Source organism: Phoca vitulina, unplaced genomic scaffold, assembly GCF_004348235.1.
Source record: "Phoca vitulina isolate PV1807 unplaced genomic scaffold, GSC_HSeal_1.0 scaffold139, whole genome shotgun sequence".
In the NCBI taxonomy this organism is placed as follows: Eukaryota; Metazoa; Chordata; class Mammalia; order Carnivora; family Phocidae; genus Phoca; species Phoca vitulina.
In genome coordinates this window covers 607,555-634,474 of record NW_022589842.1, presented here as the reverse complement: position 1 = coordinate 634,474, position 26,920 = coordinate 607,555, and the positions used below count along the sequence as shown (strand labels likewise).

The 26,920-nt window shown below is 37.9% G+C and overlaps 1 protein-coding gene across 2 annotated transcripts in view; it reads right to left on the bottom strand.

Moving 5' to 3' along the window:
* PTPN2 (protein tyrosine phosphatase non-receptor type 2) overlaps positions 1–26,920 on the bottom strand; it is an 85,776-nt gene that overhangs the window by 47,620 nt on the left and 11,236 nt on the right. For both annotated transcript variants that reach the window (XM_032399197.1, XM_032399196.1), the window contains exon 2: positions 13,864–13,954. In XM_032399197.1, the coding sequence (XP_032255088.1) occupies positions 13,864–13,954 (91 nt within the window). The remainder of the gene's footprint in view (positions 1–13,863; positions 13,955–26,920) is intronic.

Below are 26,920 nucleotides of genomic sequence, written 5' to 3'. Positions count from 1 at the left end.
CAGCTCATTTCTTTTTATTGCTGAGTAGTATGCCATGGTATGAATACACCAGTTTGCTAACCACTTACCCGTTGATGGACATTTGGGCTGTTTCCAATTTGGAGCTACTACAAATAAAGCTGCTATAAACATTCATGAATGAATTTCTGTATGGACAGAAGGCTGCAATTCTCTGGGATAAATGCCCAGGAGTGCAAAGGCTGGGTTATATAAGGTATGTTTCGCTTTTCAAGAAAACTGCCAAACAATTTTCCAAAGTGGCCATACATTTTATGTTCTCACTAGCCTTATATGAGATCCAGTTTCTGTATTCTTGGAATATTGTGGCCTCGTTATTTTAGCTGTTCCAGTGGGTATGTAGTGATCCCTCACCAACACGGTTTTAATTTTCATTTCCCTAATGGTTAATGATGTTTCCCTAATAGTTAATGATATTTCCCTAACAGTTAATGATGTTTTTCATATGCTTTCATGCTTATCTGCCATTTGTGTTCATAATCTTTTGCCCATTTCCTAATTGGACTTCTTTTGGTTTTATGGTTTGGTCTTTTACTGTTGAATTTTGAGAGTTCTATATATATTCTAGGTATGAATTCTTTGTGGTTTATATTTTCTCCCAGACTGTCCTTGTCTTTTCATCTTCAACACCCTACCAGGGTCTTTAGCAGAGCAAAAGCTTTTAATTCTGGTTTACTCCAACTTACTGAGTTTTTTCTTTCATGGACTGTGCTTTTGATGTCATCTTAAGAACTCTTGACCTAGCCATAGGTCCTGAATTTTCTGTTTCTTCTAAAAGTTTTATACTTTATATTGAATCTGTGATCCACTTTAATTTTTGTATAAGGAAGTTTAGGTTGAGTTTTGGTTTTGTTTTTCTTTTGCCTGGGGGTGTCCAATTGTTCAAGTAATGAGTGTTGAAAAAAATCATCCTTCTGCCATTTAATTGCTTTGCACCTCTATCAAAAATTAGTTCACCATACTCGCATGAGTCTATTTCTAGGTTCCCTGTTCTATTTTACCAATCTGTGTTTCTATCCCTCTGCCAATACCACATTGTCTTGATACCATAGTTATACAATAAGTCTTAAAATTGGGCAGAATGATTCCTCCTCACCTTCTTCTTTTTTGAAATTTAGTTATTTTAGTTCCTTTGTCTTCTCACACTCATTTAAGAGTAAGCTTATTTATAGCTACAAAAAAATCTTCCTGAGATTTTGGTAGGAACTGTGTTAAACTTACAGAAAAATTTGGGGAGAACTGACATCCTTACTATGTTGAGACTTCTAATCCATGAACATGGTATATTTCTCCATTTATTTAGATCATTTTTATTTATCAGTGTTTTGTTGTTTTCAATATTCAGGTCTTATACACATTTTGTTAGACTTATTCCAAAATATTTCCTTTTTTAAGAGCAATTATAAAGGACCTTGTATTTTTTTTTTATTATTTATTTGAGAGAGAGAAAGAAAGAGAGAGAACATGAGCAGGAGGGGCAGAGGGAGAGAGAATCTCAAGTAGACTCGACATTGAGCACGGAGCCTGACACAGGGCTCAATCTCACAACCCTGAGATCACGGCCTGAGTGGAAACCAAGAGTGGGATGCTTAACCGACGGTGCCACCCAGGTCCCCTAAATGACCCTGTATTTTTAATCTTGGTTTCCATGTGTCCATTGCTAGTAATTATAAAGATAATTAATTTCTGTATGCGGATCTTATATACAGCAACCTGGTTTAACTCACTTATTAGTTCCAGGAGACTTCCTGGTAGATTCTTTAGGATTTTCTATGTAGACTATCAGGTCTAGACTTTGTGCAAATAGAGACATTTTTATTTCTTCCTTTCAAATCTGAATGCCTTTTATTTCCTTTTCTTGTCTTCATGTACTGACTAGGATTCAATATCCCCTGCCTTTTTAATAATCTTTAAAAAATTTTTAAGTTGAAATAATTTCAAAACTTACAGAAAAATGCAAGAAAAATACAAATAATTTTTTTTCCTAAATCATGACAACAAGTTGCAAACATGGTATCTTATTACGCCTGAATATTTTTGTGTGTATTTTCTACAAAGGACTCAACCCTACTTTACCACAGTATAGCCATCAAAATCATAAAATTAACAGTGATACTTTATTAACCCAGACCCCATTCAAGTTTCACCAAATGTCCCAATAATACCTTTTAAACAAAAGGATCCAATACAGGATCACATGTTACATTTTTTTTTTTTAAGATTGTATTTATTTATTGAGAGAGAGAGAGCATGCACATGAGCGCGCAAGCATGCACAAGTCGGGGAAGGGTCAGAGGGAGAGAGAGAGAAAATCCCAAGCAGACTCTGCACAGAGTGCAGAGCCTGACACCAAAGCTTGATCTCACAACCCTGAGATCATGACCTAGGCCAAAACCAAGAGTCCGACGCTTAACCGACTGAGCCACCCAGGTGCCCCAATCACATGTTAGGTTTAGATGTCATATTTCTTTAGTCTCCAACCTAGAACCATTCCTCAGTTTTCCCTTGGGAGGGTTTTATAACCCTTTGAAGACTACAGAGTGTCAATCCATTTGAGTTGTCTGATATTCTCTACATCTGAGTTCAGGTTGTGCACTTTGGTGAGTTCAGCAGAGTGATGCTCTGTACTCACTGCATTCTATAGGGCAGTTCAGGATTTCAATGTGATGTGTCCCATTATTGGTCATGATTACTTGTTTAAGGTTGGTGTCGGTAAAACTTCTCCTCTGCACAGTTACTATTCCCCTCTTATGTTAATAAGTATTTTACATAAGGGCACTTTAAGATTATGTAAATCTTTTGTTCCTCATCAAAGTTTCACCCACCAAGTTTACCACCTATTTCAACATTTATTACTTGCCATCCTACACTAAGGTAGATCTTTCCTTTCTCCCCATTTATTAATTCATATTTCTTTATATCAGTGTAAACTCAGGGATTCCTATTTTATTCAGCAGGTTATAATTATTATTTCAAATGCTCAAATCACCCCCAGATTTAGCCCATAGGCTTCAAGATGGTTTCTGTGTCCTTCTGACATAGCCTCATCATTTCTTGACCATCCTTACCTTCTGGGACTATAAGACATTCCAGGTTACTCTTATACTTTCCCTGCCCCAGCCCCAGAGTCAGATATTTCTTCAAGGAGCCCTTTTCCTCTTAGTGGAGAATGAAATTTGGATATCAAAAGCTAGGCATGCCCAACGCTAAGAGGGTATCATTGTTCCCAAGACTTCTCAGTGGTCAGGGCTAGGAAATATAAACATGCACACACACACACATCTACATTTCTATGTATCTGTATATCCATATTCACTGAAAATGGAGTTCATACACTGATACACTAATTCTAATCTAACATCACAGGGTTCACTCCACCTTTCCTCCACTCTTCAAACATGCCCCCCCACCACCACCTAGCATGCCTTCCCCCTTATTTACATGCCTTCCACATGCTGGTCCCCAACCCCAAGGGCTTTTAGATTGAATTATTCAGAGGAGAGAGGGGAGGCTAAATGAGGTCTTTAATACCTCCTTTCCTAGCCTACTATTTGAGATAACAGAAACTATACATAATTTTTTAATATCAATAATGCCCTAACTGAAATATATAAGAAAATAAATGGAAAGTAGTTTATAATAAGATAATATCTATTTTAATATATATCAAGAGTTGAGCAGAAATATACCAGAAGAAAAAAAGTGCCCACAAATTTCCAAAATGTCTCCCAGGGATGGTAAACACCCTTGTTGAGTGTCACTCCTCTACAGAGTAAATGTAATAAACAAAATTATAAGAAGGTAAGATTGTGCCAAAATACAGAAATAAAGTGCTATAGAAGCAAACTAGTAACTTCTAGTGGGTACCTCTCAGAGGAGTGATACCTATGTCTTGAAGACTGAACAAAACTTTACTGGGGGACAGGTGGTCCAGTTTAATAAAAAAAAAAAAGTGTACCTGTTAAGGAATCAACAGGGTAAGAGGAGAGAAAGGTGAATGGGGGAAGTGAGGAAGGGACAAGGAATGAGGCAATAAGTGAAGCATACAAGAGATATTTCAAAATTATCTAACCAACCCTCTATAATTCAAAAAGTTGGTGACCCGAAATTCACCAACTGTGTTATTCATTCGTTAACTGCAGTTCTATTGTTCAAGCTTAACAGAGGACAATGAGTTCCTTTTGCCATATGAAGTTCAAGTATCTGAAGTCAGGTATCATGTTGTTCAGTTAAAGTCTTCCCCCATCTAATCAATTCTAGCTTCTTCACTAAGAATTCTATTCTTATTCCTTTGATCCACTCTGGCGCACCAGTGACCTGTAGAAATAAATTATTAAAAGTCCAAAACAGGTGTGCTTGGGTGATTCGGTCTCTTAAGATTCTGCCTTCGGCTCAGGTCATGATCTCAGGGTCCTGGGGCTGAGCCCTGCATCAGGCTCTTCGCTCAGCCGTGAGTCCGCTTCTCCCTCTCCCTCTGTGATCTCTCTTGCTTTCGCTCTCTCTCAAATAAATAAATACAATCTTAAAAAAAAAGTCCAAAATAGCTTTGATTTAGACTTGATTAAAATTGAAGATTAATAACAACAACAACAACAACAACAACAATACAAAATTGAAGACAGAACCAAAGGTCAAAGTCCTAACAAATAATGAGAAAACCTTTAAGTAAAAAAGCTGACAACGGAATGGATTTGAGAATGTGAAGTGCACTTGGTCTTTATTTTTAAACTTTAGAGGGAATAAGAAAGAATGTTAGCAAATATTTACATAAGAGTTACCATAAAATTTAAGTTCTATCTATACTTGTTCTGATTACTATTATACAACAACTTTTATCTAAATCTGCTTACTAAGAAAGATGACAAGCCGATTCCTGTCATGTATAAAGGTCTGTTTTAATAATTCAAAGATCTGTTGTCTTATAATTCTGAGACTACCAAAATGTTTCTTCATAATTCTTTGACTTGTCTGCACATTTTCTGGATTATGAAGAAAACTGTATCATCTATAATTGTGATGGTTTTAAACTATGTCCACGGGGTGCCTGGGTGGCTCAGTTGTTAAGCGTCTGCCTTCGGCTCAGGTCCTGATCCCAGGGTCCTGGGATTGAGCCCCACATCGGGCTCCCTGCTCCGCGGGGAGCTTGCTTCTCCCTCTCCCACTCCCCCTGCTTGTGTTCCCTCTCTCGCTGTCTCTCTCTGTCAAATAAATAAATAAATAATAAAACCTTTAAACTATGTCCACAATTCTTTGATAATTCTTCCATCTAATGGTGGAGTATCAGCCCTCTTCCCTAGAACCTGGATGGCCACTGGGGTGCCTGGGTGGCTCAGTCGTTAAGCGTCTGCCTTCAGCTCAGGTCATGATCTCAGGGTCCTGGGATCGAGCCCCGCATCGGGCTCCCTGCTCGGCAGGAAGCCTGCTTCTCCCTCTCCCACTCCCCCTGCTTGTGTTCCCTCTCTCGCTGTGCCTCTCTCTGTCAAATAAATAAAATCTTAAAAAAAAAAAAAAAAAGAACCTGGATGGCCACTAATGAAAAGAATGTGATGGAAGTGATGAGACTTCTAAGTCTAGGTGGTACAAGGCAATGCGGTTTCCAGCTGGCTCTCTCAGAACCCTCACTCCTGAAACCCAGCTACTATTTGCAAGGAAGTCCAGGTCACATGGTCATGCCCCACACTGAGCAGGTGTTCCAGCTGACCATCCACAACTGAATGAGGAAGGCCTCAAGGTGACTCTAGCCCCAGCTACCATCTGAACTACAGCTGCATAAAAAGACTCTGAGCAAGAATCACCTGAGTCCAATTAACCCCCAGATTTGCATAGATGATAAATGACTGCTACTGTTTTAAGCCACTGTTTGGGGGTGGTTTGTTACACAGCACCAGATAAAATAGCAGCTTTCTTTCTTTTTTTTCTAATCTGTATTATTTCTTACTCTTCTTTCAGTAGTGGCTAGGACCTAAAGCATGATGTTAAGTAGAAGCGGTAATAGTGGGCATCCTTGTCTTGTTCTACATTTTTGTTTAAAAAAAGAAAGGTTTCTAACATGTTATCATTCAGACTTATGTTATTGTAGGCGTCTCTTAGATAGCTTATATTAGGTTACAGAAGTTCCCCTCTCTTTCCAGTTTGCTATGTGTTTTGTTTTTAATCATGAGCAAGCACTGACTTTAAATAATCTTTCTGCATCTACTGAAATATTCATATGACCTTTTCTCCTTTACCTCGTTATTGTGGTGAACCAACATTTTTAAGATTTTCTAATGTTAAAAAAAAAAAAGATTTTATGTTAAGCCACCCTTATATTCCTAAAATAAACTTACAGACTGCTGTATTCAGTCTGCTAATCTTTACATCTATATTCATGAGGGAGATATGCCTGTAACTTTTATTCTTATTAAACTTTTCAAGTTTGGTTATCAAAGTTCTATAACAAGCTCACAGAAAGAACTGGGGCCTATTCTTAGCACATAAATTTTTATCATTCTGTTTTAATACATTTAAGACAACAGTTTCTTTTTCTTTTTTTTAAAGACTTATTTATTTTACAAAGACAGTGCTCCAGCAAGTGGGGGGGAGGGGCAGAGGCAGAGAGAATCCTGAAGCAGACTCCCTGCTGAGCACAGAGCCTGACCTGAGGCTCAATCCCAGGACCCTGAGATCATGACCTGAGTGGAAATCAAGAGTCAGACATTAATCAACTGAGCCACCCAGGCACCCCAAGACAACATATTTTCTTTGCATTACTGTTTTTGCTGCCTTATGAAAGTTCTGATAAATAGTATTTTACATATTGTCACTTTTAAGAATTTTAAAATTTCCTTTATGATTTCTTCTTGACCCATGAATTACTCAGAAATCTTTAAATCTCCAAATTTATGTGACTTTTTATCTTTTCATTAATAATCTATAATTTAATTGCATTCTGGTCAAAGAACATGACCAGTAAGACAGCAATTCTTAAATTGTTAAGATTTACTTTACAGCCAAGTCGATGGTCCATTTTTTATAAATATTCCAAAGTCCTAGCAGAAAATGTATTCCCTAATTGTTGGAATAAGGTTCTATATATTTTTCTTATTAAATTAAGCTTAATTGTGTGGTTAAATCTTCTATACTAATATTCCGTCTTATTAAAAGGCCATGAACATGGACTCGTCTATTTCTTCCTGTAATTCTATTCAATTTTGCTTAATCTATCTTGAGGCTATTTAACTGTTACACAAATGTATTTACTATACAAATCTCAGAGCTAATACTGTCATTTGCATTCAGAGTAGCTATGCCATTTGCTGAGATTTTTTTTTTTAGGAGGTGGGGAGGCGAAGGAGGTCTGGAACTTTACTTTCTCCCCACCTAGTAACTTTTTATTTTTTATTTTTTAAAAGATCTTATATTCATTCATTCGAGAGAGAGAGAAAGAGAGAGAGAGAGAATCTCAAACAAACCCCCCACTGAGCAGGGAGCCAGCCCAACAAGGGGCTCAATCTCACGACCCTGAGATCAGGACCCTAAGATCAGGACCTGAGCCAAAATCAAGAGTCGGACGCTTAACCAACTAAGCCACGTAGGTGCCCCCACACCTGGAAACTTTTTTAAAAGTACATTTACTGAAAATCTTGTTTTGTGGCCATAAGGGACTACAGATTATCTAACCTGCCATACTATCAGAATCAAAAGTCTCTGTGTTACTTTCCTTTAAAAACTGACAGTTTCACATGGATGAACCTTGAGGATATTATGCTAAGTGAAATAAGCCAGTCATAGAAAGACAAATACTGTATGATTCTCCTTATATGAAGTATCTAAAGTAATCAAACTCATAAACAGAAAGTAGAATGGTGGTTGCCAGGGGCTGGAGGGAGGGGAAATGGATGTTGTTGTTCAATGGGTACAGAGTTTTAGTCACACGAGATGAAAAGCTCAGTTGTACAATAACATGCATATAGTTAACAATACCGCAGTGTACATCTAAAAATTGTTAAGAGGGTAAATTTATGTTATACAGTGCTTTTTTACCACAATTAAAAAAAAAAAAACAAAACTGTTTCAGGGTCAGTGAAAACAAATGACAGTTCACTAAAGACTTGCTGGCACTTCCTTTTAGACCAAACACAGGATTTATAGAATTTCTACCTGTAAAGCAAAAAGTAAGGAAAATTTCAAAATTTAGCAGTAGTCTCTAGTAGTATAATTCTCAAAGAGATCATTAAAATCTTTTACTCTCTCTCTTTTTTTTAAAGATTTTATTTATTTATTTGAGAGAGAGACAGAAATAGTGACAGAGAGCATGAGCAGGGAGGAGAGGGAGAAGCAGCCTTCCCGCTAAGCAGGGAGCCCGATGTGGGATTCAATCCCAGGACCCTGGGACCATGACCTGAGCTGAAGGCAGACGCTTAACCGACTGAGCCACCCTAGCGCCCCTACTCTCTTCTCAACCAACCAAGTTCTTGCCTGTCTCTTTCACAACTGTCTCACAGTTAAAACTGAGACAACTGAGGCATCTTTTGGTCATGGCAATTATAGGAAGATTGTGGACTTCTTCAAATTCTATTTCAAAATATCTCTGTTTGATTATGTTTCTCATATTCACACCTCCAAATGTAGTTTCTGTAGGTCAATCTTAGGACCGGGGCCAGGCTGGGTATATAAGAATCATGTAAGGAGACTGTTTAAAAACACAGATTTCCAGACCTACTGAATCAAAATCTAGAAAAAATCTGGGACTCATAAAAAAAGTAATAATGTTCAGTTCCCCTTTACCTAGCTGGTTACCATGTATTCTCTTAAAGCTATCCCTAACTTCTTAGGCACAGCTCCACCAATGTACATGGTCCTGTCCCCTGACACATACAGCACAACAGGTCTGTATCTCCCTCACTCCACTGTGAATTATCAGAGGGCAGGGTACATACCTTCGTGCTATTCTCAGTGCATAGCCTAGTGTCAGTCAGCTATGCAGCTGGTTTCCAATGCATGTTTTCTGAACCAAACCAACTGTAAAGTATTTTGTATGGAAATACATTTTTAAATTTTATAATGACTATCAATAAGGAAAGGTATATCTGCATAATCCAGGGAGTGTTTTAAAATACACATTCCTGGGCCCGTCTATATTTAACGAGAGTCATCACCTCCATGACCTCCTCCACTGTGTGAGAATAACACCCAAGGGGAAGTAGTGGGGAAGATATTTGGAAGAAGAGGATTTTGACTAATGTGGGTCAGAAAGAGGAAGATGTTCCAAAAAGGGAATGATATATTCAAAGACACTGAGTTATTAGTAACTGGTCACACTGGGGGGTGCCTGGCTGCCTCAGTCGGTAGAGCATGTGATGCTTGATCTCCAGGTTGTGAGTTCAATCAAGCCCCATACTGGGTGTAGAGATTACTTAAAAATAAAATCTAAAAAAAAAAAAAACCTTAGAAACTGGTCACATTGGGAGAACTCTAAGTGTTTCAGTTTTACCAAAATCAATAATTTTGAGTAGGGCACCTGGGTGGCTCAGTCGGTTAAGTGTCTGCCTTCAGCTCAGGTCATGATCCCAGGGTCCTGGGATCAAGTCCCGCATCGGGCTCCCTGCTCAGCGGGAAGCCTGCTGCTCCCTCTGCCTGCCCCTTCCCCTGCTTGTGCTCTCTCTCTGACAAATAAAATCTTTAATAATAATAAATTTGTGAGAAAATGGCTACAAAAAATCTGGAGGTATGTGAAGGGTCGGTCTCCAAAAGGTCTTGTACGATAATGCTACAAAACTAATTTCTCATAAAACTTGTGGAATGCTACTGGAGACTGGAAAACAGACACGCATTTTACAAAGATTATCCTGGATACTGCATGGAGAATGGACTGAAATGGGAACAGAACAGAGACAAGCAGACAAGAGTTTATTGTAATAATCCAGAAAAGGAAGAGCAAGGGCCGGAACCAAGCCAGTACAAACAGTGAAGAAGAGATTTAAAACACATTGTAGGGGCGCCTGGATGGCTCAGTCGCTTGAGCATTTGACTCTTGATTTTGGCTCAGGTCATGATTTTAGGGTTGTGAGATTGAGCCCTGCATTGGGCTCCATGCCAGGCATGGAGCCTGCTTGGGATTCTCTCTCTCTCTCTCCCTCTCCCTCTGCTCTCCGCCACCCTCCTCCCCCACAGTGCACATGCATGCTCTCTCACTCTCTCTCCCAAAAAAAATTAAAAAAAAAAAACATTGTGGAAATGGAATTGTAATTATTTAGTTATCAAGTAGATATGGGAGCTGAATCGGAGAGGAGTCTGAGTTTCTAGCTGCAGCATATGTATCAATAGTAGTACCATTTATTAATATGGGGAATACAGCAGAAAACGCAGGTCTCAGGGTTGGGACCGATGGACTGTGTGGGGAGGAATGCTAGATCAGTATCTAGACATACTGAGACTGAGGCATTTACAGGACATCCACACAGAGATGAGTGCCTTGCATAAATGGGTCTATAGCTAAGAGAGACCTAGGCTACAGACGAGATTTAGGGTGAAAAGCACACGGTAACCAAACCCACAGAAGATGAGATCATTCAAAGAAGTGTCAGAGTGAGAAGGAGGGGGAGACAGAACCCTGAAGAAGACAGTCAACTGAGGAAGAAAAGCTCTGAAAATGCCTGACCAGCCAGAGGCATAATAGCAAAATAGAAAAAATATGGTGTTAGGGAAGGAAGGAAGAGTCAACAATGTCAAAAGTCAGAGGGATAAGAAAAGAAACCAATGGAAAGTTCCTCATTGCATGTGAAAACTAGAAAGCTTGAAAATAGTACTTGATAATAAAAGTTTCAGTGGGGAGGCTAGGGCAGAACCATGGGCTGAAGAATGCACAGGTGATGAGGATGGAGAGACAAATAATACGGTGTCTTTTTTTTGAGACTCTCTGTGCAAACGTGTGCACGTGCTCATGTCCACACAAGTAACAGAGAAGTGGAGCTGAGATGTGATAAGATGGTTGAGATGAGAAGAGGCTGAAGCACATTTACATAATAAGGGAAAGGAGCTACTGGAAAGAGGTTGAAGACAGGAGTAAGAGTGATTATGACAGCGAATGAGGTCCCTGAGGAGGAATGAAGCATCAGGATACAAACCTAGGACAGGAGGGGGAAGGCTTTATTTCCTGGGACTTCAGGAAAAGGTGAGTGAAGACAGAAATAAGTTTCTGGGTGGTAGAACATGAAGTTGAAGAGTTATTTCTGGATTTTTAAAATGTTTCTCTGCAGAATTGAAGGCAGATCACATTCTGTGAGTGGTGGGCGTGGGGGTGTGTGAAAGAGCCGGTTTCCTTTGGGACAAGCCAGAGCAGAGGGGCAGTGGGAGTGACGAAGGGCACAGAGGAGGACAGTGGGGCATCCCAGGCCCAGCCAGTGCCTGAGCCCACCCAAGGCACACACACGAGCCCAAAGGTCACAGAAGCTGAATGACTATCTGACGCTAGGTTTCACAGGGTAGGTAGAATTAAAGAGCCAGAGATTATCTTTCTAACATTAGAACAGCAAGAAATTCATTAAGTAGTAAGTAGGGTGGGGAAGGAAGTAATGTACTATAATAAATGAAAAAGTCAACAAACTAAAGATCCTGATGAAGTCAAAGGGCTGGGAAGACAGAAAGTAGCCCTCAAGGTAGCAGCATTTAAGATTTCAAGTTGAGAGTTGAAGAGATCCAGAACTGTAAGGCCGGGAGGGATCTTAAGGTGGAGCTGTTCCATTGGTCTGTACCCAGACTGGGGTGGAGACCCCATACTCTACCATGTAACAGAGCTGAGCAGAACTGAACAGAGCCACAAACTAGTGCAAGTAACACTGGGGAGATCTGGATGGATCATAACCATGTCCATTTCCTGGTTGCAATTATGCCAAGATGTTACCACTGGGGAAAACCAGGGGAAGGGTATGCAGGATCTCTGAGTGCTATTTCTCACAACTGCATACATAGCTACAATTATCAAAATAATAAGCCTGGGTTTTTGGTTTTTGGTTTTTTTTTAAATTAGAGGCAACAAAGCAAGGTGTACAACTGGGACACACCATCTTCAAAACTCATGCTAAACACTAAAGATTAGTGTTCTAGCTCAATGATACTCAACAGAAATTTGGAGAGGGTGAAGGGGCACCTAAATGTTAGAACCACTGCCCATACCCCCATTCCCTGCACACACACCAACACCAGAATTGTTGCCATGGTGAGTCAGGTTTCATTGGAAGTTTGTCATATCTTCAAGTGTCTGCAAGTGAAGAATAGAAAAACACTCTCTGCTGGAGACTTATCTTTACAAACACTATTAATTGGTAAGGAAAACATGTAAGAGAAACATAATATTTAATAAGTAATTTATAATAAACATGAAATATTTTAAGAGATTACTTCTCATTTGATTTGTCCAAAATCAGCCAATACACTTTTCATGGAAATGTACTTGGTCAACAGAAAGAAGAATGTTTGGTTCCTTTAAGAAAGAAAGTATGGACCTTTTCCCCAGTAGTTAGATTTTCAGTGGCATATTCATACCCTCCTAAGAAGGAGTACAACGTATATAAGGGTATACAATCTTAGCCCTGAGTAGAGTGAGATTATTCAGCCTACACAGGAGGCCTCAGCACACCAGCGCCATACCCTTGTCAACTAGAGGAAAGAACCACAAACAAGCAGGAACCAAAATGTGATAGATTCAGATTTTTTTTAACATCCCTACTAACAAGCAGCCCTAAAGAAAATACCTGTGCCCACTAAAATCAAATATGGGATAACACCGTAGAATAGTAAGGCAGCTTAATTTAGTATTTGAACAAATGGTATCAATCAGAACAAAAAATAAAATCACCTCAGGATAAACACATTTTTAAAACAGTGGTATGACAACTATTCACAGACTTGTGTATATAAATGAGTGTGTACATCAGTATCCAAATGTTCAACCACAAGGGATCTGTTACATAAAAGAATGGCATATCCAAAGCCTCTATCAAAGCCACTAAAAGACTTATGATAGGAAAATGCTTACAATGTATTGTGAGGTGGGAAAAGAGCTACAATTAATATGTGAAGGATTCTAATTTTAAATTTAAAAGAATGTGCATAGGCGCGTCTGGGGGCTCAGTCAGTTAAGCATCTGACTCTTGGTTGACTCTTGGTTTCAGCACAGGTCATGATCTTAGGATCCAGAGATCGAGCCCCACGGTCAGGCTCGGCGCTCAGCATGGAGTTTGCTTGAGACTGTCTCCCTCTCCCTACACTCCCCCTGCTCGTATGTGCACTCATGCTCGCTCTCAAATAAATAAAATATTTAAAAAATAAAAATAAAAATAATGTGTGTATGTTTATTCAGAAAAAATACAAAAAGAATATAACCCTGAAAGTTTCTGTTTTTAAATCATAGGATTTTTTCCTTTACACATTTCTGTTTTAAAAAGTTTTCTACAGTGAGTACGTACTACTTTTATAATTTGAGGAAAAAAAGCAAATTACACTGATAAATATTTTAATATTTAAAAGGTTATGGAATAATATGAAAATATACATATACAACACATAACACATAAATATGATTACAATTAATTTTAAAGAAAGAAAATTATGCATAAGAAAAAAAGTTAGTAGGAAATACACCAAAATAACAGTGGCTGTGTTTGAAGGATGCAATAATTATGAGCAATTTTCCTTCCTTCAACTATTCTGTGCCTTGAAATTTTTCTTTAAAGAACGTGTATTATGTTAATATGAAGAAAACCACTGTACTTATCAACCCTGATCCCAAACCTTCTTTTTCATTGTATTCTGCCTCCTAAAACAAACCAACAAACACACACATGCACACAAACCCAAAGTACTTACATGGGCTTACATCTCTGTATCTGTTTCGATTTCTGTTTTCTGGAAACTTGGCCACTCTATGAGGATAGTCATGGGACTCATTGCGAATTTCCTTAAAATAACAAAAATATATTTTAATATTCCTCTTAAATTGTATATAGCAAAACAGATACTTTCCCAGCCAGTATAAAGTAACATCAAGCACTGATGAAATGCCAAGTACAACACAAAGCTCATTGTCTACATTATCTCATTCAATTCTTACAACACCAATAGGAAAAACTATCATCCCTGTTTTGTATGTGAGGGATGATAGGCTTTGAGAGATTAAACAATCTGCCAAAGGTCATAATGCTAGTAAGTGGCAGACCTCAGGACTGAACAAGGTCCTTCAGGACAAAGTCTCTGCTCTGGATGTATTTATATGTTGCCATGCAATATTCAACCCCTACAAGCAACCTTAAACATTTTATGTAACACAGAACTAATGCAATGGAGGTATCTAAGGCTAACCACATCATACTCAGATTTCTCACAAAACTCTCAATAACATCTACCTCTCTATTTTGGAGTTTCCCATATTGCTGTTAGTTTGAGTCCAGAAATATCCTCAAATTTTATTTCTAGAACCATAAATGCTTAGCAACCACCACTAGGCCAGAAGCTCATTTTAGGACCCTTACAGCTCTCTGTGTTCCACCGTAGAAGAAATTCCATGAGGACATGGCCACACTAAGCCTAGACCTGAATGTGTTTAATTTTACATATAAAATTTATCACTTAACATTTAAAAACTTAATATAATTAATGTGTGGGAAAAGTTGACACTTTTTCATCTTTTCAGCTCATTACATTTGTTATCATATGCTTTCATGGAAAAGTATTTGAAACTGAAAGGTGATATTTCTGTCCAAATTAATATAGGAGGCTGCATAACTTTGATACTAAAACTGAATGAAACATACGAAAATAGAAAATTAGAGGTCAATTTAACTTAAAAACATAGATGCTTCTTTAATTTAAACTACTACTAAAACAAGGACACCTGGGTGGCTCAGTTGGTTAAGTGTCTGCCTTCAGCTCAGGTCATGATCCCAAAGTCCTGGGATCCAGTCCCACATTGGGTTCCCTGCTCAGTGGGGAGCCTGCTTCTCCCTCTGCCCCTCCCCCCGCCTGTGCTCTCTCTCTCTCTCTCTCTCTCTCTCTCTGGCGTGCGCTCTCTCTCACTAGCACACATTCTCTCTCAAATAAATTTTTTTAAATTACAAAATAAAAGAATACTAAAACAGTTTTCTGTTAATAGCTTTTCTGTATCAAGCATAGAGAAAACAAATTGGCAAGAATAAAAATTCTACTAACACTATGCAGATGATAGTATTCTCATATATTACTGCAGAATATAAACAGATACAATGTTTGAGAACAATTTAGTAAGATCAGAAATCTGACCCACCAATTTTATCCTCAAGGAATTTGTATCATGTAGCCACACAAAGATTTATGCACAACGATGTTCACTGTACATAAGAGTGAAAAATTAGCAAGAATCTGAGTGAACTGGTGAGATAAATTATAAGGCACCAATGCAGTAGGATACATGGGAACAAGGAAAAAGGACAAGTGCTACATACAGTGATATGAAAAAATTTCAAAGAAACAATGAAATGAACAATTTCACTGCATAGTGAAAAAAAGTACAAAAGAATATGCACTCATGGTGGGGACGGAACAATCCACTCAAACATAAATATGCCTAGAATACAGTGAATAATTCTAGAAGGAGATGAGAAATTAGTAACTTTTGGGGGGAAGGCTGAACATCTAGGGAAGGGTACAGATTTATGTAACTAAAAATTTGTTTTCATTATGAAATATTTCTAACAGAAAAATACAGATAATATCACTCATGTTACCATCAGTTAGATTAAACACTTATTGCCACTTCTGAATATCCACTTCAAATCTTTTATTTTTTTTAATTTATTTATTTTAGAGAGAGAGAGTGCACGCTCAAGTGAGGGAAGTGGGAGAGGGAGAAAGAGAATCTCAAGCAGACTCCACATTAAGCATGGAGCCTTCATGGGGCTCAATCCCACGACCCTGAGATCATGACCTGAGCAGAAATCAAGAGTCAGATGCTCAACCAACTGAGCCACCCAGGTGCCCCCAAATCTCTTTTTTTAGGAAAGGAATAAAACACATCATTGCAGCATTATTTGTAATAGCCAAGATGTGGAAACAACTTAAGTGTCCATTTATAGATGAAAGGATAAAGAAGATGTGATACACACACACACACACACACACACACACTCTCACACATAATTAAAACAACGGAGTACTACTCAGCCATAAACAAGAATGAAACCTTGTCATTTATTATAGCATGGGTGGACCCTGAGGTATGCTAAATGAAATAAATCACAGGAGAAAGACAAACACTGCATGATTCGCACATATGTGAAATCCAAAACAACAAACAAAATCAAAACTCATAGATATAGACAACAAACTAGTGGTTCGGGGGTGGATGAAATGGGTGAAGGAGGCCAACTGCATGGTGATGGATGGTAACTAGCCTTGTGGTGGTGATCACTTTGTCTTGTATACAGATACCAAATTATAAAGCTGTACCCATCAGATGTAGCTACAGGCTTTCCCTACCCCACCCCTCTCTCCTTCTTTCCAAAGTAACCTGTCCTTTTAACTCCTTTTTATTGGACACTTTTTGTGCTACTGGGATTTCAGACCATATATTCATATATTACTTTAAAATAAACTAGCTAAAATTCTAATAAATACTAGTATAATATCAGTCCTAATGCCATATAGTTTTAAAATCACATTGAAAAGTTGTTGCAACCCACAGAATGGGAGAAAATAGTATCTGATAAGGGATTGCTATCCAGATTATATAAAAAAGTCCAATAAAACAATTTTTTTAATGGGCAAAGAGGGTCCTTCTATTACACTAGCCCTTCTTCAATGCTTGTGTTATGCATATACACTTATTTTCCACACTTAAGTCCATCTCTCAGTTGCTGATTCCAATTTTTAGCCTACAGAAATACACTTACTTGTGTTCACTATAACAAGTCATTACTGATGTTGCAAAAAAAAAAAATTAAATTGGGTGGAGCATCCCAAGTATAGGGATAGGGAAGAGATTTTAATTTCCAAAACACCATATAACAGCCAAGTTCTTGGGATTAAGAAATACATTCATAACAAATACATTCTGTTTTCTCAATTAATTAAAAAAAAAAAACCCACATAACTCTGTAAGAGTCCATTCTCTCAAATTTCTAATGTTTGTTCCTCTTTATGTTTCTTTCATTTCAGTGCATTTAGGAAGACCAGAACCCCCAATACCTTTTTTTCCTTCACCGTGCCAGACTAGAGTCAAGCTCAACAAAGAATCCCCAATACTTTAAAAAGCGGCTCCAGAGGTACATACTAGTTGCCTATCCTAATATCCATTCTTCCTTACTCAAAGTTTCTAATTATTACTTTCTAACTTACAGTTAACTCAACTAAAATCCTGTATTTCCCAGCCTCCCGTACAAGAAAGAACAGTCATGGGACACAGTTCAAGCCAATGAGAAGAAGCAGAAATCACCGCATGGGGTTTCAGGAAAGCTTTTATCAAAAGGGCTGGCTCTGCTGATCTCTGTCCTCACTTCTGCCTGCCCTGGGTACAAGTTTTGATGTTGCGGGTGAGGGGTGGGAATGGGGAGGAGATATCCCATGCCAACAAGGTAAAAAGCACATTCTAAGGAAGGCTAAGCAGAAATAGAGGAAACCGGGTCACTGAGGACATCAGGGAGCCATAGTAACAACTCTGGACTCCCATCTCCAGAACTGTCACTGCAGGAGAAAAATCAGCCTCTATTTGTTAAGTCAGCTACTGCCTGATTTTCTTCTTCATGCAGCTAAATGCAGATCTTGAATACACACAGTATGGCCAAATCTCAACAATAACCAGGTCTGACACTGAATGAGTCATTTTCAAGAATACCCAATACACAAAAATAATTTTATAAGCATTTTGTATAAACAAACACATGGTATTTCTCAAAATGGGAAGATACGTGTTGAGCTATTTACTAGGTCTGTATTACATTTGGCAGAATCAGCCTCTATTGACATTTGATGCTAAAACATTCCCCTCCTAGAGCAGAGAGAACCCATAAACAGTAGCCCTAAAGACTATAAGAATGTTTCCTGCCAGCAGCAAAACCTGCAAATCCAAGGTTTCTCAAACTCAGCACTACTGACATTCTTTGTTGGCTGGATAATTCTTTGTTGTGGGGACCGTCTTGTGCCCTGTAGCATGTTTAGCAGCAGCAACGCTGGCCTCTACTCAATAATGTTGTACCATTCCTTCTCCCAGCTGTAACAAACCTCTTTACACATTGCCAAATTTCCATGGACAGCAAACTCCACCACAAATCTATCTCACCAATATCCAGTTGAAAACCACTGTTCTGGGTGCCTGGGTGGCTCAGTTGTTAAGCAACTGCCTTTGGCTGAGGTCATGATCCCGGGGTCCTGGAATCGAGCCCCGGGGCAGGGCGGGGGGGCCCGCTCAGCAGGGAGCCTGCTTCTCCCTCTGCCTCTTTCTGTCTCTCATGAATATAAATAAATAAAATCTTAAAAAAAAAAAAAAAAAAGAAAAGAAAACCACTATTCTTTTTTTTTTTAAGATTTATTTATTTGACAGAGAGAGAACACAAGTAGGCAGAGTGGCAGGCAGAGGGAGAGGGAGAAGCAGGCTTTCCGCCGAGCAAGGAGCCGGACGTGGGGCTCGATCCCAAGACCCCAGGATCATGACCCAAGCCGAAGGCAGCTGCTTAACACTGAGCCACCCAGGCGCCCCAGAAAACCACTATTCTTATCTAATACCAACTCTTACCTAATTAAAGCGAAATCTAAATGGAAAAGATTGTGTTTATTTAATGAAAAATTTTAAAAATCCAATTTATTTTGATTTTTGCTCAAAAAAGGCTAGGACTAATTGGCTCACTAATTACTTCTCTTTTAGGGGCAATAACCCAAAATGTGGGTAACTCATGTACAAAGATCTCTTTCATAGAGTTATTTATAATGTTGAAAGCTAAAAATAACCTGAATGTCCAATGACAGAAAGACCGGTTGAAAAAACAGTGGTACATCCAATCAATTGAGTATCATGTAGCTGTTTAAAAGCCAGGCACTCATACCATCTCAGCAACAGCATAAACTCATACAGTCTCCTCGAATGATAATACATGATATAAACAAAGGAATAACAAAATCAATAAATGGAACTGAGCCACTATTTGCTATTTGGGAGAAAAATTCATTTAGCTCCTCAGCGTATTTGTAATTTATATACACATGTAGTTGACTATATTAAGATTACCCATCATCTCCTTTTGCAAAGAAGCCTAATTTCTGGAACATAAAATAATCCACTTCAACCAATGGCCTTACAACTTATATCCAGGCAGAAGATTCTAACTTTAAATTCTGAACATATTTACTTTCAACACAGCTACTTTCTCTTATTATTTCATCTAATATTTTTATACACATAACATTTAATCTCTTGAAATTTATTTTGACATATGGTTTGAGTAAGGAGCTAAACTGACTCTACTATAGAATTTAATTTGCCAATGCTCAAATAATGCTAGGCTGATCTACAAGAATAAGACACTTTCTTGCTAAACATCTAGCTACTCTTCACTTCATAAACAGCCATGCCTATCCTTGACATATACCCTTGAATGCCATTCACAGCAATGAATAGCAAACTATGGCTCTTATTTTTTTAGAACAGTTGACACACAATGTTACATTAGTTTCAGATGTACAGCTTAGTGACTTGACAAGTATACATCATGCTATGTTCACCATAAGCATAACTACCATCTGTCCCTTTACATTGCTATTACAGTATCACTGACTATATTACTATGGCTCTTATTTTGACAGAAATTGAATGTCAAGCTTTTACAAGCCCCACATGAAACCATTCAGCTCAATAAAAAGTTTATTTTCTTGGACAGAAGACAGTAACATGTTTTGGACAAAAAGGGAAAAAATGGTTTTTTAAAAACTATTCATTTTGACCCTGGAACCTCCCCCCCCCCCCCCCCCCCCCCCCCCCACTCCTGGGTGGGACATGTGTGACATTCTTCCAGGAATCTCCCAACTATCTTAATGTTAATGCCTTGCTAGAGGGGAAAACAACCTTAACTTGACAATGGCAAGGGCTCCAGTATCTTGTAGGTCCTCTTTAGCATATGAAAGTTCTTTTGAAACCTCCCTTTTTCCTTACCTCCCCCAATCCCACAGTATATAATCAGCCACCCCCCACAACCCCAGTGTTGCAGCTCTTTCTGCCCATGGGTCCTGTCCCCGTGCTTTTGATAAAACCACCATTTTGCACCCCCCCCAAACAACAACAACAAACAAACCCTATTCATTTTGTAAGATTAATAAGAAATTCTTAAATGTAAGACCAAGCAGCGTTTGCTATTTATATCTACTTATTTCTTCTAGAGAAACTATAAAATAAACCTATTAATCTAACTAAGGTTTAAGTTATAAACTCTTTGGGGAAAAAATTCATTACAGTGCCTATAGTTACTAGAAATGAAATAAGAAAAAATTTTCTGCTACATGTCTTTATGAATGATTTAAGTTACATATTTTAAAATGTAAATATTTAGTTTCAAATGGATGTGCCCATAAAAATGTTAGTCTCCTAAATGGACTGAAAATTTCCTTTACAATTTTGTTAACCCTAACAGGCTAAGATTTCATTCATCTTGCTTTATCTGGTATACTTTTAAAAGTAAAATTTCAAAATAACTAGTAACTTATTTAAATTGTTTTTAAAGATTTTATTTATTTGAGAGAGAGAGAGACAGAGAACACAGGAGCAGAACTAGGGGCAGAGGGAAGAGGGAGAGACTCTTTAAGCAGGCTCCACGTCCAGCATGGAGCCTGATGCAGGGCTTGATCTCACAACCCTGAGATCATGACCTGAGAGGAAATCAAGTGTCAGACATTTAACTGACTGAGCCACCCAGGTGCCCCAAACCCAACACATTTCTTTTCTTTTTTTTTTTTTTTAAAGATTTTATTATTTATTTGACAGAGACAGAGAGAGAGCAAGAGCAGGAACACAAACGGGGGAGTGGAGAGGGAGAAGCAGGCTTCCCGGGGAGCAGGGAGCCCAATGCAGGGCTCGATCCCAGGACCCTGGGATCATCGCCTGAGCCGAAGGCAGATGCTTAACGATTGAGCCACCCAGGGACCCCCCCCAACACATTTCCTAAGTTCATTCTTAAGTATTTAAAAAAATTTTGTTATTTTAACTGATCTCAATATGACCACACTTTTTTTCTCCTTTAATCAACGAGGATGAATTACATAGTATTACACTCCCTCATACTGACCATCTTTATAGCCCCAGAATAAATTTGGGAATGGTGTTCTATATCTTTAGATAATATCTAATAATATCATTAGAATTTTAGGACTATAATCATAGGTAAAATTAAACTGCCTATTTGGAAGGGGAAGGGAAGATGCTAAACTCATTTATTTTTACCTTTCCTTTGTATTCAGTCTGTCCTTCTAAAGTTTTATTTCATTTTTTTTGTTTTTCTAGTTTGAATGAAATGCTTAGCCCATTAATATCCTTTTCTTTCTTTCTTGTTTTAAAGACTGGTCAAGGGCGCCTGGGTGGCTTAGTTGGTTAAGCAACTGCCTTCGGCTCAGGTCAAGATCCTGGAGTCCCAGGATCGAGTCCCGCATCGGGCTCCCTGCTCGGCAGGGAGTCTGCTTCTCCCTCTGACCTTCCCCCCTCTCATGTGCTCTCTCTCTCTCTCTCTCTCACTCTCTCAAATAAATGAATAAATAAAAAAACCTTTAAAAAAAAATAAAGACTGGTCAAATCCTGTTAAGTTTAGAAGAGTGTCATCTCATTATTTTCTAGAGTCTCTAAATGGCATATTGATTTCTTCTTTTACCCAAAAATGATTCGTAATGGCTGCTGTTTTCTATATGTTGTGCTTCCTTGTTTCCTTTTCCCCTTGTTTTTTTCTGTATTAATCAAGTTTTCTTTGTTCCTCTTTCCCTCTAATAATTTAGAAGTAAAAGTACCATTCCTATTCTACTGGGGATTAGTCTTAAAATTTTGTAAAAGCATGTTTGAACTTGTGTTTTTCTACTAATGTGAAAGCATCTATCAAGTCCCTACTGGTAGGAATGTCTGCGTGGCTCAGTCGGTTAAGCATCTGCCTTCAGCTCAGATCATGATCCCAGGGTCCTGGGATCGAGTACCGCATCGGGCTCTCTGCTCAGCGGGGAGTCTGCTTCTCCCTCTCCCTCTGTGCTCTCAAATAAATAAATAAAATCTTAAAAAACAAACAAACAAACAAAAAAACCTACTGGTAAAATCTATGGTACAATTATCATAGGTTTCACTTCCCTCTTCCTACAGCCCAATCCCCCATATTTTCTTGAAATAATCTAGAACTTTGGATCCATATTTTTTACATTTCCAATTATTTCAAAATTAACTTCTTATTGTTTGCACTAAGGCTTACAACAATAATTATAACTATTTAGGTTAACTCTAGATTTTACTTGGCTTCAACTGCCCAAACCTACATTCTATACCTATTTCATTTCTCTCAGCTCATGGGTGACATTTCTCCCTTATCTTCTGGCATCCAGTGTCAGAGTGCGTAACTCTGATGCAAATCTGACTGGTTCTTCTCTAAACATAACTTGTTTTACTACCTTACAGGGCTTTTTCTTTTATCATGAATACTGAGAAAATTCATTATATCACACCTAAGTTTTTATGCTTTTTTAATATATTCTTGGTGAAGACTTTGTGGTCCCCTTTAATCTTGAAATTCAAGGCTTTCTTCAGCTCAGAGACACTTCCATTATTTCTTTGGTCACTGCTTCATCTAAGGGTCCTCTGTTCTCAGAACCACCTAACACAGAGATTTGAGATCTTTATGTGTTTTAAATGTTCTCTCATAATTTTCACTTTAAATATCTTTTTCCCGAATTCGGAGATTTTTCTCACGCTAACCTGGTATTCTGCGTGATCTATTTTGCTAGTGAGTCTTCAATTTTTTTTAACAATTATGTTAAGTTTAAGAGCTCTTTCCTGTTCTTGGTTTATTTTTACAACCTGCTCTTGTTTTGGGAATCTGAATTCCAGTTTTCTCTATTTCTTATACTATTTCACGTGCTCTAATGATCCAATAGTCTCACTTTCTTGAGGTGCTGAATTTTTCGTATGTCTAACTTTGTTCCTCTTCACAGAAAGTGCAGGCACCAACTCTTAACCAAGCTTTTGTGGATGCTCACACTGTTTAGTATCAAAATCCCCTAAGTCTTGGAATTGGAGGAAGCTCATCAAAAGATACAAACTTCCAGTTACAAGATAAATAAGTACTACGGAGGTAATGTCCAACATGATGACTATAGCTTAACACTACTGTGTGATACAGAGAAAAGTTACTGAGATTAAATCCTAAAAGTTCTCATCACAAGGAGAAAATTGTTTTCCTTCAGGTCTTTTCTTTTTTTATTCTATTATATGAGAAGATGGATGTTAGCAGAACCTATCTGGTAATCATTTTATAATACATATAAATCAAACCATCATGCTGTATGCCTTAAATGTATACAGTGATGTATATCAATCATTTCTCAATAAAACTGAAAAAAAAATCCTCTAAGTCTCAAATATATGAGTAAGACCCTTCTCTGGTGCCAAATAATAATGTAGATTTTTTTTATCACTGCATTTTGGTCATTTCAATGATAAATAAGAACAACAAAAAAGCCTCTATTGCATGGGATTAAGGACCTGAAAAATTATATCCATTTCTCATGATCTATCACTATTCTTGCTGTCAATGTTTACTGTTATTTGTACAACTGTATCTAACGACCTTCTCTTTTTTGTACTCAGACCTCAGAATTTTCCTTGAGACTATTGTAAGTACCTTAAGAAAAATATGCTCACATTTAAAATAAACACAGATGGGCGCCTTCGTGGCTCAGTTGGTTAAGGATCTACCTTTGGCTCAAGTCATGATCCCAGGGACCTGGGATGGAGCCCCACATCGGGCTCCCTACTCAGCAGGGAGCCTGCTTCTCCCTCTCCTGCTCCCCCTGCTTGTGTGCTCTATCAAATAAATACATAAAATCTCAAATAAAATACACACACACACACACACATATATTCAAAATAAACATGGAAAGTGGATTTACTTTCACCTGGGGGAGTAAAGAGCACAGTGCATGAATAGACCTAAAAGATGACCAAGAGGGGCACCCTGCTGGTTCAGTTGGTGGAGCATGTGACTCTTGATCTCAGGGTTGGAAGTTCGAGCCCCACACTGGGCGTAGAAGTTACTTAAAATAAAATAAAATCTTAAAAAAAAGAATGACCAGGCGTATGCCAGGTATATAAGTAGAGAATGACAGGTCTAGGCAGACAAAACAGCTTGTGCAAAGTCATTAAGATGTGAAAGTACATAAAAATAAGTAAATGAAAAAAATGAAAGAATGAATATGAAATGAATATGAATGAAATGAAAGAATGAATAACTGATGTATTGCAAGAAGTATAAGGAACACAAAACTTGTGGTGCACAAGAGATGAAAATGCAAGAAATGAGGATGAACAGGTGTAGAGAGATGAGATTATACAGGCATTTGTTCATGCTTCATTCACTCAATACACATACAGGAATTCTGCAAATTATAAAGATGGTACTCTAAATGGCGGGAAGAGAGAGGGAAGAGGGATGGGATACTCAGCAAACAGTATGATAAAAGCAGGCAGTTATTTAGAAAAAAAAACTGGTCAGGAACAAGACAAGGATTCCCAATTTCACCACTTCTTTTTTTCAAGATTTTATTTATTTATTTTAAAAATTTTATTTTTAAGTAATCTCCACACCTAACCTGGGGCTCAAACTCACAACCCCAAGAACAAAAATCGCACGCTCTACCAAATGAGCCAGCCAGGTACCCCACACTTTCACCACTTCTACTCAACATAGTACTGAAATTTTAGCCAGAGCAACTGGGGGCTATAATAAACAAACAGGCATTCAAATTGGAAAGGAAGTTGTTAAACTATCTTTATTCACAAATGACATGACCTTATATGTAGAAAATCCTGAAGAACCCACCCACACAAAAAAACCTGTTAGAGCTAATAAATTCAGCAAAGTTGCAAAACACAAAATCAACACACAAAAATCACTATTTCTATACACTAGCAAAGAATCCCATTTACAACAGAATCAGAAAGAATACTTCAGAATAAACAACCAAAAAGGTGAAAGATTTGTACACTGGAAACTACGAAACACAGCTGAAATTAAAGACAACCTAAATAAATACAAAGAAATCCTGTATTCATGAATTGGAAGATTTAAATACTAAGAATACAAAACTACCTAAAGTGATACACTGATTCAATGTAATCTCTATCAAAATTCCAGTGACAATTTTTGCAGAAATGGAAAACCTCATCCCAATATTTATATAGAATTTCACAGAACCCTGAATAGCCGAAACAATCTTGAAAAAGAGTAACAAAGTTTGGAGGACTCACACTTCCTGATTACAAAACTTACTGCAAAGCTACAGTAATTCTAGCAGTGTGGTGTGGTATAGCATAAAAACAGTCACAGAGATTAATGGAATAGAACACAAAGTTCAGAAATAAACTCTCAGATCTATGGTCATTTGATTTTCAATAAGCAAGCAAATTCATTCAATGAATGAATGAATGGTGCTGGGAAAACTGGATATCCACATGCAAAAAAATGAAGCTGACTTTTACCATACAAAAATTAACTAAAACGGGTCAAAGACCAAATGTAAGAGCTAAAACTATAAAACTCTTAGAAGAAAGCATAGAGACTGAAAATCATCATGATCTTGGATTTGGTAACGGTTTCTTAAATTATGACACCAAAAGCACAGGTGACAAAAAAAATACACTGGACTTCATAAAAACTAAAAACTTTGTTTATCAGATGACAATATACAGTCAAAAGGAAACACACAGATTGGGAAAAAATATTTGCATATCATATATCTGACAAGGGATTAATAACCACAATATACAAAGAATTCCTACAGTTCAACAACAAAAGGACAAACAACGTAAAAATACGCAGACACTTATTAGAATGGCCAAAATCTGGAACACCAATAACACCAAATGCTGACAAGGGTAATAAAGCACAGTAACTCTCATTCATTGTTGGTGAGAATACAAAATGGTACAGCCACTTTGGAAAACAGTTTGGCGGTTTCTTACAAAACTAAGCATACTCTTACCATATGATCCAGTAATTGCACTCCTTGCTATTTACCCAAAGAAGTTGAAAACTTATGTCCACACAAAAACCGGACACATAGCAGCTTTACACACAACTGCCAAAACCAGGAAGCAACAAAGATGTCCTTCAGTAGATGAATGGATAAACTATGTTACATCCAGACAATGGAATAATATTCAGTGTTCAAAAGAAATGAGCTATCAAGCCATGAAGACATTTAGGAACCTGAAATGCGTATTACTAAGTAAAAGACCCAATCTGAAAAGGCTACTTACTATATGATTCCAACTATAAGACATTTTGGAAAAGGTGAAACTATGTAGACAGTAAAAAGATAAATATGGTTGATGGGGTTGGGGAAGGGGGTAGGGATGAATAGGGAGAACACTGGATTTTTACATATAATGCCATAATGATGGATACATGTACATTTGTCCAAACCCTCAGAATGAACACCACCAAAAATGAACCCCAAGGTAAACTATGGACTTCGGGTATTTACAATATATCAATGTAGGTTTATCAATTATAACCAACATACCATTGTGGTGGGGGATTTTGAGAATGTGGAAGGCTATGCATGTGTGGGGGCAGAAGATTTATGAGAAATTTCTGCATCTCCCCCTCAATTTTGCTGTGAATCTAAAACTACTCTAAAAAAATGAAGTACTGGGTGCCTGGGTGGC